The following is a 13,565-nucleotide window of genomic DNA, read 5'->3' on the forward strand; positions in this document are numbered from 1 at the left end:
CTTTCAAGATGGATAGTAGATGGTCGCAACATCACAGAAAATTGCACTCCACAAGTTTTTTGTCAGTGGTTGTATTTCTTTTGGGCAGAGGGTGGAATTTACCCAGAATCCCTAGCTCTGAAGGAATAAAGTGAGTCTGTGGCGATAATGCTCCAGCTCGTCAGATGCTCAGAGATGATCCAAGGCAGGGACATTATATCCTGGCTAAGCCTCCAGTAACCCCCCTCTCCCCCAGCTTGTCGAGAGGAGCCAGAGGAAAGACATGGAACAAGGAATTATGTTGTAGACTTGATTGAAAAGACCCTATGTCTCCACAAATCTGCAGTCCAGGGTAAACTGTTGTTTAGCATGCTACAGTAAGACATCAGCTGAATATTATTGAAGAATATAAAAACTCAGTCATATCAAGCATTAAACATTAACAATGTTTTTGGGTGTGATGAGTAAAAGAGGATTTTCTGAGGTCAACAGCCCTCTGCTTTATCGACACTGCAACGCTGTAAATTAACTGCCAATAAGAGCTTTGCAAGCAAACATTACAAGATACATGAACCTGCATCTGGCCTCTATACTGCACCCTTTAGACTTGATAATACAACAAACTATAATGTAGTTTTTATTGCTTGCTTGGCTAAGCCAGCAGGGATTTGTAAATCCGTCTGACTTTAACATGTGGTGCACAGAATACATACAGAGCATGACTTCAGGATTATTCACATGTCTTTGTTGTAACAAACACATTGGAAAGCACATAAGAAATCCAGTGTTTTAGTGCCAAATGCTATTGTAGGAGCTCATTTTTTGTCAGGTTTTCATGCATGTTTTGTTTGCTGTGTGTTAAGCTATTGGCAGGTTTTCACTGCTGTTCAGTCTTGGGATTCAAATCTTACTGCCTGTACACCATTGACTCCCGCAAAGACTTTTATGAGTGCAGTTAGTATTCGACATAATTAGTCATTAAACATTTACCACAATTGTTTTAAATCTCACGTGTATCATTCCTCTTTGAAGTATTTCATTGGAAAAATTAAAGAATCATTTAGAAATGCAAATTATTTTTTTTTTTCTCACATTTGTTTACTCTTATTCCCAGTTGAAATTGTGTTTTTTCTGACCTGCAGTTTTTTGTCTTTGCTTTAAACAGTTATTAAAGAAAGAAAATATTATAATGGTCCATTTTAATTGGACTCTAGGGAAAAGGTTTCTAATGCCAGCCCATCCTGTTTTTTTTTCATGGAGTTGTTGTAAATGATTATGGGCCCTACTTAGCACATTGCTTTTTACAGATTGAATGTTATGTGACTGTAATGTGCCAGTGAATTCACATTGTGTCTGGATTTTATTCCCTCGTACTTTTGTGGCACGTTATCCAGTCGAACTATTGAAAAAAGCAGCAATCTCTATTAGTTTGTCAACCTTTCCCTTGCCTTGATCTCGGCCAGGGAAAAACACATTTAAGGAGAAGTATGAAGTGGAGATGAGTGCAATGGGCTTTTGTGTGGAGAATTTTGCCAATCTCAAAAGACACAATAAACTGCCATCGAGGACTTCAAGTTCACTGTCACAATTTTCCCATTTTATTAGTTGTAGTCAAACCTTCACTTGTATTTTTACCACCTCTGTTAAATGTCACGGCTTGTATTTGTACATCTTCAAATCATTGTTTGTGGTATTACAAAGGACTCCGGAAATCTATTTAGCAAGCGAGCAATGACATTGGAATTCTACTGAGCACAATATTGTGCTCTGTTGATGGTCTGCTACAACAGCAATACGAAAAATGATTTGGTGAAGATTGCCCATGTATGCTCATCTCATTATGTTCATTTCCTTTTCGAACTGCAACAAATACAAAAGACACGGATGTTAGCAGTTCGGTGCTGCAGAATGGGTATTGACGGTCCTTAAGTTGATTCTGCAGCAATGTCCCATTGTCCTGCCACTGTCCAGCAAAGGGTTAGTGCAAGAGTCTATTCAGTGCAAGTGACGGGTTTGCTCTGTCAGTGCAGGAGAGTCATTGTTTCAATTATATCCATGTAATTACATCTATAAATTGTAATGTGTTTGTGTGTGTGTGGGTTAGCATAAGTGTGTGTGAGAGATATGCCTTGTTATTTGAGCAGAAAACTATTAAAAGAAAAAAAGATGGGAAAACTGAAATTATGTCCCATGTAATCATGCTGGTGACAAGCTCGGGGCTCTGATCTCCCGACTGACAGATACTCCAATAGGATGCTCTGTTACTGACCAGAGTGACAATTAGTCATTCCAGTACAGAGACAGAAAGGTGCGACAGTAAAGCATGTGGTACTGGGAGTGCAGCGGAGCAGATTTCACCAACGCGCAGACACAGGCATCAGTTGCAAATCCTCTTTATTCCCCCATAAATCCCCACGGCTGTGCACATCCTGTCAGGACGCCGGTGTGGGCATGTCAGCACTCCCAGATCGAGCCATGAGCAGAGCTGTGCGGGCGGTATGGACACCATCTACATTACAGACATAATCAAATTCTACTTATTTCAAGTGTGAGGTCACAAAGGCTGCTGTAATAATATTGCTTGTCATTTATTTATTTATTTATTTTCTATTGTAAGCACCTTATGAATGCACTGAACATGGGTGGCCTCAGGGAATAACACTCTTGATCTTGGGTGTTAGAGCAGCAAATGACAAATCTACACAATGTGACACTTTATAAAGACATTCTGTTCTCTTTGAGGTCAGGGTCACATACATAACATCACTTTTTGAGACTAAACCTGGACCCTCAAACCTGGACTCAAATGAAAAATAAACATGTGAAAAGATCTCTTTGGCAAAACTGAACCTGACATGTTGTTATATTATAAAACATTACATTGTAAGATGTCCCTGGTTACATGTTCATCACCTGTGAAGTGAATTTGCACTTTCATAAAATTGGAGGTTTGACAGTAGACATATTTGGGAATGGTTGTTGCTCAGCAGGTAGAGTGGATCATCCAATAATCACAGGTTTGGTTTTTGATTACAGGGATTTTCTGTCCACATTTCAAGTGTCTTTGAGCAAGACACTTAAGACTCAATTTCCTCCCAATGGTTATTAGGCCAGTGTATGGTAATGTAGTGTGCAACCAGTGGTGTAGATGTGAATGGGTGATTGGATACAAGTGATATATACATGCATTAAAGAATAATTTTTTGACAAAAGATTCTTATTACAAGATATGATGACTTGGTTTTTCCGAAACTTTCAGTCACATCTTCCTCAGCATTCTGCAAAGTTCTCCACATCAAATGAGAAAAAATATGTAATTTGTACATGCAGAGTGAAACATGTTTCATGTTCTTATTCGCATTAATTGGAAGAACATCATCATATCTCAATACCTTTCACAGCTGCTAAAATTACTGTTGAAAAACTAACATGATATGATAAACAGTTTGATGAGAAAATATCATGGTTTATGGTAAAAATGAAGGCTTCCTTATTGTTAGAGTGTTAGATGACCTTTGTCGTCATCATTTCATTTGGATCATTTCATGATTTTTTTCCCCTTAATTTTCTTGGGAGGATATTCTCTGTTTAAACATTTTAAAAAATGACCCAAAACATAGCAGCAGAATCTGAGACACACATGGTCCCTAGTATTAGAAAGACTTAAATGTTGCACCCCACATTTGCACCCATAATGCAACACATTTTTTTCCACCAATATCATGAGACCCTCCCTGCCTGGTAAATTCCATCTCTCAGATTGTGTACTATAGCACCAAAATCTTGCTGTTAAAATTTGTTTTTGCAAAGTCCAAACTATTAATGATATCATCAGGGGTTATTTTTGCTCCACAGTCACAGAATACTATACAACTGTTCTCACAGTCTGAGTTGATTTGTGACTTTTGTTTTTAAAATCATCACACAATACACTTGAGACCTCTGTATTGTATTCTGTTATATAACATGTCTCATATTCTCCTTCCATTATAACGCGATATTGCAGCAACATCACAGATTGAATGAAAATTAGCATTACAGTTAGATATATATCATTGCTATTCCATTTGAAAATCATTCTACATAATGTACTGCCAATCATGTTTTTGTGGCATTCCCCAGTAATCAATAAAGGACTGCCAAACATACAAGAAGTATTCAATACTGTACATAATATTAGCAACCTGATATGCAACCAACCGTAACAGCTGATACTGTAGGTGTTATCAGATTTTTTGGTCTCTCCCTGACATTTTTTGATACATTCTGGGTGCGTACACCGGGTGGATTTTTCTACCTGTTAAATAAAACTCTCCCTCTGTGTGCAGAGGCAGCAGAGACCCTGCATGTTTCCTTGCAGATGTGTCAAACGGTAGACAGAAGGGAGCAAGGTGAGGGCAGTTAGGTGTGGGGGCGAAGGAGGGGAGGAGACAGAACTGTGCACAGGCCATTTAGTGGGTGTATGTTCATTAGCATGGAGCATGGGCCATTCCCTCTCCTCAGGGAATGAGCTGTGCTATCTGACATCCTCGATACAGTAAACAAACTGCGCCTTGCACATCCCTCCTTCACACACACCGACGCACAGCCACGACTTGCACCATAAATGCGAGTCCATTTTAAGAGAGCGTTCAACTGAAACAAAACTTTTCTCATTAATTAGTTTCATTGCAGTTCTACTTCCAAGATGTCCTCACGCTAAGTGAATGTAACTTGAATAAGGTGTTGTTTTCAGACGAGAATGTGAATGTGTCACTTGTCTTAGAGGCCCTCAGCTCAACCTATTACGCCCTCACAGTGTTGAGAAATTCTGCACTCTCCGCTCGTCTCTTATCAAAATCATTCAAGTTCAGAGCATGACTAGTGAGATTGATGGAAAATTGAGCTGCTCTCTCATGCAGCAAAGAACAGCCATTCCCTTACCCGCCACTCCTCCATCAGTCCAAATGTGCACAGATATAGACTATTGATAAATGCCTCTGAACTATTCTGAGACTGGAAATTTAAGGGCTTCAAATTTTGCCTTGTTCTTCTGTGGTGCACGGATAAATCTGGCTAAATGCTAGACAGTGATACTCTTTGACACCTGAGGCAGCCACGTATTTCTCTGCATGGGGACATTGGGCTCCAATTTATCTCCAGACTTGTGTCTATTTCTGATGATTGAACCCTATAACTTCCAGAAATCGCCTCTTAAATCGCAATATATTTTACAGTGTGTGAACTCTCTCTGAAATTGCAGACGGTGTCTACTGTTTCATGGTGTAATAACTGTCTTAAAACATCTCTCAACATCACTCACTCAAGAGGCTCAAGCAGCTATTTCGCCTATATGGCACTGAAAGCATTCATGTGACAAGCCGGGTTCAACAGTGTGTACTGTATGGTTAATAATTTAGATAGACATACGTGTTCAAGTAATAGATAGTTTTTTTGTATATTTTATGAATACAGTCTTTATGCTAAGCTAAGCTAACAGGCTTTCCAGACAGACATGAAAGTGGTATTCATCTTGTCAACTAACTCTCCCAAAATGATGAACTATTCCTGTAATGTACGTGAATGTATTTGAATTTGAATGGTTTTGTGGACAATGTGACTCCACAAAAAGGAAGGAAAATAGTGAAGAGAATCTGACAGATTAGAAGTTGTTGTTAGGGAAAATCCTCATTCTGGGTATTACCAATCCTAATTATTGGTGGGTTTTTGCAGCATTTGTCTGTAAGTAACAACAAAATGTTTTAATAGCTTATTTTTGGGCTCCTATGGTTACCAATTGTAAACCATTTATCAGCTTCCATGGACCAACTTATGCCATTGTATCATAGTTTCTATTGGGAAACAACATAAGCTGGCATTTCTCTGAGCCACCTATTCAAGTTTTTCCTCTCTGTGGTTAGGTCATGCAAAAATGCTCTGAAAGAAAACAAACCGTTTTCATTTATTTTGGCAGTCAAATGATGTAATGGCCGCAGCTTCCAGTGTGGTCCGTGTCTGTGTGAAGGTATTAGCTTTGAGACTGGCTGAGAGGGTTTACTGATCATGAAATTATTTACGGTTATTGTCCTGTTTTCAGACTCCAGAGCCGGCGAGGGGGCACCACAGAAAATTGACCATGCTGTCATTGGAGGAGTGGTTGCCGTGGTGATGTTTGCCATCCTCTGTGCACTCATTGTGCTTGGTCGATACTTTGCCAGACACAAAGGTAAAACACCGGCAATGCAATCGTACTTGATCATGAACACAACTCAGAGTTCAAGTGTTTTTTTGTTGCAAGTGGAGTGTAATAGGCTTGAAGTGCACAAGAGGAGGAGGAAGAGGAGGAGCAGGAGTGTGTGTGGCTAATTTGTCTGTACTCCTGCACAGGCACTTACTTCACACATGAAGCCAAAGGGGCAGACGACGCAGCTGATGCAGACACGGCCATCATCAATGCGGAGGGAGGACACAACAATACAGACGAGAAGAAGGAGTACTATATCTAAACAGGACAGGCCAGGAGAGATGGGTGGGGATGCTGCTGGTTGTGGTGGTGGTGTTGGAGCATTATGTCTAACTCTGATTGGTTACAAGAAGGCTTGGGGGCGGGGAGGGCAAGATTTAAAGAGGAAGAGAAGAAAGAGAAAGTGGTAAGTAGGACTGGCATGGCCAAGTGGTAAGAATAGGCGTTGCTGAGTCTCCTATCCGACCCTTCCTGGACTGCCGGGGCCTATTCTGTACAGTTCAATTATTTTACAGACAATTTTGTGCCTTGTTCTATTTCTTTTGTTTATTTTGTTGTTTCCCCCCCTTCACATGCTTGTTGGATTGGATTTTATTTTTCTCCATGTACTCCACCTTATCCTTTGTTGCATTTGGCTTTCGGAGGAGATTAAATGGGCCTGGTGTTTGTCTATGTATGCTGCAGCTAGCTTTTAGCTCGAGAGTAGCTGTGCACTAGGAGCCAGCACACTTTTTTTTCTTTTTTTTTTTTTGGAGTAATCTCCAGAGTTCAGTGACTGGAACACAGTGTCAACACATTTCTCCCTGCTGGGTCAAAGTCCAACCGTCCCTGCAAATTCATCACATTGCCTCTCCCATACATGCAGGTCTGATTGGTTTCAATGTGTTTCAGCACAGATTTCACTCAAACCCAAGGTCAGGTTCACTGTGTTGATTAATAATGTAACGATTGTGAGTGATCATGCTCGTCATAGAATGTATTTGTCTCTGAAAGTCAAGTACAGTAGGAGTGTGGTTAAGTATAATTTCACACCAAACTGCAAAGTACATCTGGTCCTGCATTGGTTTCAAGAAGACATCTGACAAGTAGTAGATGTAAGGTCAGTTTAGTATTTGTGTAGGATTTGTGGAGTGCAGTCTAAGACACCATGACAGCTGTAATGTGCCGTGATATAGCGATAAAATTTCTACTGAAAAAAATCAGAACTGTTCATTCTTTTCTTAAAGCTCTGAATCATGTTTTTCTGCCTATTGGGATAACAACACTAAATCAACAATGGCAGACAACATCTCTTGTCATCTGCTTTTTATGTTGTCATTAGCCAAACATCTGCTCATAAGACTAAAAATCATGAGATTAAAAGAAATCCTCAGCATTTTGTGAAATACACTTTTATATTTGACCGTTAAATATGAAGCTACAGACAGGAGATGGTTAGCTTAGCTAAGCATAAAGACTGAAGACAGGGAGGAACAGTTGGCTTGACTCGGTCCAAAGGTGGGAAATGCAACATACCAGGTTTACTGGACTATTTCCTAGCGAAGAAAAAGGCTAGTCCAGTTAGTTAGTGCTCGTACACTACTGTTGTACTTGTAAGGACTAAATAAACAAGATATAAAGTGTTAATCACTGAGGTTTAGAGGACAGAACCAGGCTAACAGTTATCACACCATTTCAAATATCTGTGCTAAGCTAAGCTAACTGGCTCCTGGAAGTAACTTCATATTTACATTACAAATATGGAATTGTAAACTTTTCCTCTAACTCTCACTTATAGCTTAAGCTCATTTCCCAAAATGACAAACTATTACTTTAAAAGCCTTGCCTTTATCTAGAATTACATAATCATTATTTTTGTCACTCTTTTTTATCCACGGGATGGAAGGACCAAAAACATGGCAGAAAGGTTTGTTCTATTAATTACGGAGCCAAAAGACATCTTGTCTGTGGGCAGCACTGTTGGTTTAAGGGTCAGATTTACTCTGAGTAAACCACCTAGTACCTAAAAGAGCGACTGGTCCTGCTGCATTGATCATAAAATCTTTTTAATATGTATTATTTTTTAGATATTGATATGGCCTGCTGTGTCCACTTTTTGTTTAAACATAATTCTTCTATTCTATTTTGATACCAGCTACATAGTTAACCCTGGACCAAATATGGTAATTATGTATGTGCGTACATACAGTGCATATTACTTGTATAAAGGAAAGGCTGACAGCAAAAGTCACCTTGACAGACTGCTCCTCTCTGTTGATCTAATCTTTTTTTATCTGATAATACAGAATATTGACTGTTTAAATAGCCCCATCATCACTCCCTATTCTCTGTTATTGGTTGGAGGCTACACACCCACTGCCCAAAGGTTGACGCCCTGAAATGTCCTGAACACTGCAAAACTATAGAATACAGGCAGAGGGCAGAGTCTCTGCAGAGACACAGCCACGCACTTCTAGTGGGTCATAAGTGATGATTGAAAGGGATTATTTTGTACAATGGCTGTTTTTTTTTGTGAGAATCCTACTCATTCTGCCCTCAACTGGAAATCTTACAAGGACTTTGGTATTTTCCAAGGTTTTATCTTTTGAATTGATTGAGCCGTGTCCAAGGGAAGAATGTTACACTTTCAATGGCAAGGTTTCCTTTCAGTGATGTATAAGGTATCAGGGTAGGTCCGTGTCAATACTCATAGAAAGTGAAAAAAAATCTGCTTATTTCCTGGCTCCTTGCTACACTCTAACATTAATCAGTTATACTTCCTTGCTGTCTGTAAAGACATTTTACCTTGGGTGCTCTTTGATAACTTGTAAGGGCTCTTGGCCTAACAAGTTATCAAAGATTTGCATGGAGCTTTAGACTTGGTTTGGGAAAGATAATTTTCTTACTGTCATCCTACAGCCTCAAACCTTCACAGGGGAGCCGTCTACTGTTACAAATGTCCTTTTCTCACCAACACAAATCAGAAGATCCTACATTAGAAGACAGAGACGCAGTGTGCGCACCGTGCATGCTTCATGCTTCTGACTCAGTCACAGCTAGAAGAATAATACCTGTTTGGTAATTAGTGAGTGATTTCATCGTATTGCCTGAATAAGAAAAAAAAACAGTACATGTATTATGAAAAAGGATAACCACTGCCTTAAACCCACCTCTTGATACTTATCATTATAAAGGAAAAGACTGAAGGACTTAATTTAGTGCCTTCTTTGATTTTGAGGCATATGGTTAGTATCGTACAGTATCCTCATGTACACTCTACAGTATCTCTTGTATATTTGTTGTCCTTTCTAACTTACAGGGCCAGTACTCATCCACGTTGTCTGTATTTACGCACCATAGACTCACATTACAACCTGGAGCCTAAAAAGCTGAATGAGTTTGATGTTGCAAAAAAAAAAAAAAAGAAGAAAAGAAAAAAAAAAAGTATTTCATTGTTTATCAGGGTGGTGTGGCAGCTTCCACTGACTAGAATGTCATGTGCCAGGATCTAGTATTTATTGTCTTAATTCGTGATCACGTTTTACAAAAGAATCTCAATTTGGTCATAATTGTCATAATTATTTTTCTCTGCTTCACTTTATTATTTATTTGGATATATTCAAGGACAAGGCTCACAAGTAAATATCAGAGAGAAATACAGTACTTTCAGGAGTGTCAGTGTCATGGAAACAGTTATCTGCATGACAAATTTTATTTTGGGGTTTGATATTTATCTTAAATGGTTTAATAGTGAGTGCTGCTTTTAATCGAGAAACATTAAAGATCGTGGAAAGCATCATTCTAATCCAATTTTTCTTAATACTTGATATTTAGTATGTTTGTTTTCACTCTCTCAGGTTCATGAGTGTTAATAGTTGTGTTTTTGCATCTCAGGTAGAATGCAAATTTAAGGCCCCAGTATATACTGTAGTACCACAGCTATTCAAAAAGTGAAGAAACCACAAGATGTACATGTTTTTCTCAGTTGTACATGTTTATGTGTTCTTAATATGGTGCACTGTTACAGTAAACGTTAAATATTATTTTGCATAGACCTAGTTCACAAATAAAGAAAACTAGATTTGTTAAGCAGACGAAAATTATGTACAGTCAGTGTCAACAAAATCACAACAATGTTCATAAAACTTCTTCTTCTTCTTCTTCTTCTTCCACTGTAACACTTTGCTCATAGAGTATCAGTTATTTAGTAATTATAGGATGTGACCACAGACAGTCAATCAAGCATCTGTTTGCATTCATTCAATTCATGCATACATTTTCATAAATGAAAAGATGGTGTATTTACTGTGACATGAAGTTTTATGAATGACCTGTAACATGTCTTGGATATTTGGATGAAACTCATGTTTAACGCCTGGGAAGGGAGAGAGGACGAGAGGGATAGAGGGGGTTTGGTTGTTTTATTACCCCAAAATTGTTGTTGTTTTTCTAGTTTTGTTTTGTTTTGTTGTTGAATCTTAAATTTCTCTCTGTACCCAGGCGACATTTTTTTCTTTTGTGTAGTGAAGAAGATGTTTCTCATACGACCATGCATATTTTGTATTGGTTCACCAACATTTTTACAAAAGGAAAAAAAAATCAGAAGAGTACTTGTCTTAATAAAAAGATATCAATGTTTAAAGAGCTGTGTTGTTGTGAATTGATCAAAAATGTGGTTTCACTTTGTCGTCCTGTCCTGCTCGCAGGCTGCAGAATTTATTAACTTGTCTGTGTTGTCAACGTCTGTCTAACGCTGAATACATTAGCTGGATTTGAACATGTTCACTTCATCCTGAGCTGCTGATACTTGTCAAACTCCCAGAGAAGAAAGAGTCGAGGCAAAAGTACCGTACCAATGTGGATTCAGCAGTGTGTGGGGGAGAAGCAGCAGCAGCAGCAGCAGCAGCAGCAATCTGAACTCCCATCAGTGACTGACACATACACTGTGGTACAGATAGAGGCGAGAAAGGTTTTAAATGACGCCATGACTGACACTGACAGGCTCGGGGGCCCCTGTTAAGGTTTTTTGGGCTGAACATGTAGATGTTAGCGATTTGACAAATTGATAGGCATTTCGAGGAACAAGACCTAATTCATAACCATAAGCTATTCTGTCATCATAATTCTGTCAGCGACACTATTTCCACATTACTTTAAGTGATCCATGCCAGGTAAAGGTCAACAACATTATTCAAACTTTAATGGGAATAGTTTAACCTTAGAATCCAGCCACTTTTCTCCCTTACACATACAATCATTGCAATATAATGCTTCCCTCAAGGAAGATTAAATAGGTGCCTATTGATTTTTTATTTTTTATTTTTTGGAAACATGACAGATTACAGGATTTTCTCTATATTTATTAATATTTCCTCCACCGATTCAAGAGGTTAAACCCTTTAAATTAAACCATTACAGTCAGAAGCAGGTACAAGGATTGGCTGTTGAGCTGGATCAGCTGTCAGTGCATTATGAATGCATGAATGTTGAGGGGTGATGTTTCAGTTAGATGCTGCTAATTCCATTTAAATGTTCAATTTTAATTTGGAATGACATGTTTAAGTGTAATTAGCACAATGGGGAAATTGAGAGTGAACGAATGTCTGAGCATGGCTTGTTTAGTTGGCTAATTGATTGATTGAGATTGATGGCATGTAGCACTTGGCTTGGCTGAGGTATAATTAAATGATGTGGGAATAAATAGTGGGTGAACAAAGGCGAATGCAACAGGCTCTGCCACACTTATCTCCCTCTATAGCTCCTGTCTAGCACAAATATTCAAGGACTTACATAATACTTGTTTAACAAGACGACAAATTCTTCCATTGTGCTGCTTTTCAAACTACATTTTTATTCCTCATGGAGAATGAAAAGCTCAAGGGATTTTTTTCACATCGATTTTTTTCATAAAGACTTTTTATATTGGAGATAAAAAAAACATCTACCTGAAACTGAAAAGGTGTGATGACAGCTGCCAGAGGAACGTTTTGACATTCGCTTTGAATCAATTTTCACTGTTTCAATTCGCTGAAACATCTCTGTCAAATTACATTTTACATCATGCAGTAAGTTTGTCAGAGCATCAGGACATTTTAAATGTTTATCAATTTTTTAAATTTTTAAATAATGGCTGCATTTTTATATTACAGTGCATTACATACATTACTAACATTATACAAGAAGTTGTTTTGTTTACATTATAAATAAGCTAACTTCTATAAATGTAGATAATGTAGGACTGCAGTCTATGTTTACAATGCTGTAAATCCTATTCATGAGAATGAAATGATTGTGATTGCACCCAATCACCCAGTTTACTTTCCTTGTCAACCACAACTGTTTTATTCAAGGCACCAAACACTGGATATTTACAGTAAATTACTTGAGTAAGATTACTGTATTCATCTAAAATTGAGTGCATTGTACCTACTGTATACTGCAACTCTGAAAAGCCCATACCATTACAGTAAACCCCTGTCAACACACTGCAACCTTTTGACCATAATCAAAAGAAAATCAACTGCAATTCTTTTCTTGCATTGTATTTCTCCTTTTTTCTGTCCACCACTGCCCTACATCAGACACTTATGGCGGTGGTTGTGGGGTAATCACAAATGACGTTACGGTACTGCTCACCTTGGTAGTACTATTGTTCAGATCATTTAAAATGATTGCACTCACATGTTGCATTGATTCAGTGATCTGTGCACAATGGCAGAAGACACTGGGAGATTTTTTATTTTAAGTACTAGTGCAACCATGTAAAAATACCTCATTACAAGTAAGGGTCCTGCATTCAAAACCCTTAACAGTCAAATGCATTCAAGAAAACTGCTAGCTGTGAATGGTATATTGTTATAGCCTATATTAAATGGATGGATTGTTAACACTAATGCATCAATATATAAGTAGGATTTCTTGTTGTGGTTGGTCAATGCGGAGCTATAGTTTAAACTACTTCACATATAAAATTCAGTAGTGTAGTCCAGTGGTTCACGACCTAGTGATCTAGTGGGTCACGAGATAAATCTGGAGGGGTGGGGGTCAAAGATGATTAATGGCATAAGAAAGAAGAGGAAATTCAATAATCTGATAAACAAGTCTATTCATGTTAGGCATTTTTTAAAAATCTTTTATGTTTCGTGAAATATTGGAGAATTTCACCTCTTTGAGCCCAAGCAATTATTTAAATGAAACATCTGAGAGGTTAAAAGAGGGTAAATGCCTCTTTGGTGGAACTGCTAACAACTTATAGACATCTGAATTGTGAAAAAGAGCTTTTTGTAAGGGGTCACAAGCCATAAAGTTTGGAAACCACTTGTTTAACAATTAATTTTATTTTATAAGCTGTTTTAGATAAAATCTTCAATTGAAAAGTAACAGC

General features: G+C 38.2%; 1 protein-coding gene across 3 annotated transcripts in view; it reads left to right on the top strand.

Annotated features, from left to right (window-relative positions):
* cadm1b (cell adhesion molecule 1b) overlaps nucleotides 1-10,817 on the top strand; it is a 140,385-nt gene extending 129,568 nt beyond the window's left edge. For all 3 annotated transcript variants that reach the window (XM_053320093.1, XM_053320094.1, XM_053320092.1), the window contains exons 10-11: nucleotides 6,056-6,184; nucleotides 6,346-10,817. In XM_053320093.1, coding sequence (XP_053176068.1) covers nucleotides 6,056-6,184; nucleotides 6,346-6,464 — 248 coding nt within the window. In that variant the 3' untranslated portion in view covers nucleotides 6,465-10,817. The remainder of the gene's footprint in view (nucleotides 1-6,055; nucleotides 6,185-6,345) is intronic.
* The last annotated feature ends 2,748 nt before the right edge of the window (nucleotides 10,818-13,565 follow it).

Source organism: Scomber japonicus, chromosome 6, assembly GCF_027409825.1.
Source record: "Scomber japonicus isolate fScoJap1 chromosome 6, fScoJap1.pri, whole genome shotgun sequence".
Taxonomy (NCBI): domain Eukaryota; kingdom Metazoa; phylum Chordata; class Actinopteri; order Scombriformes; family Scombridae; genus Scomber; species Scomber japonicus.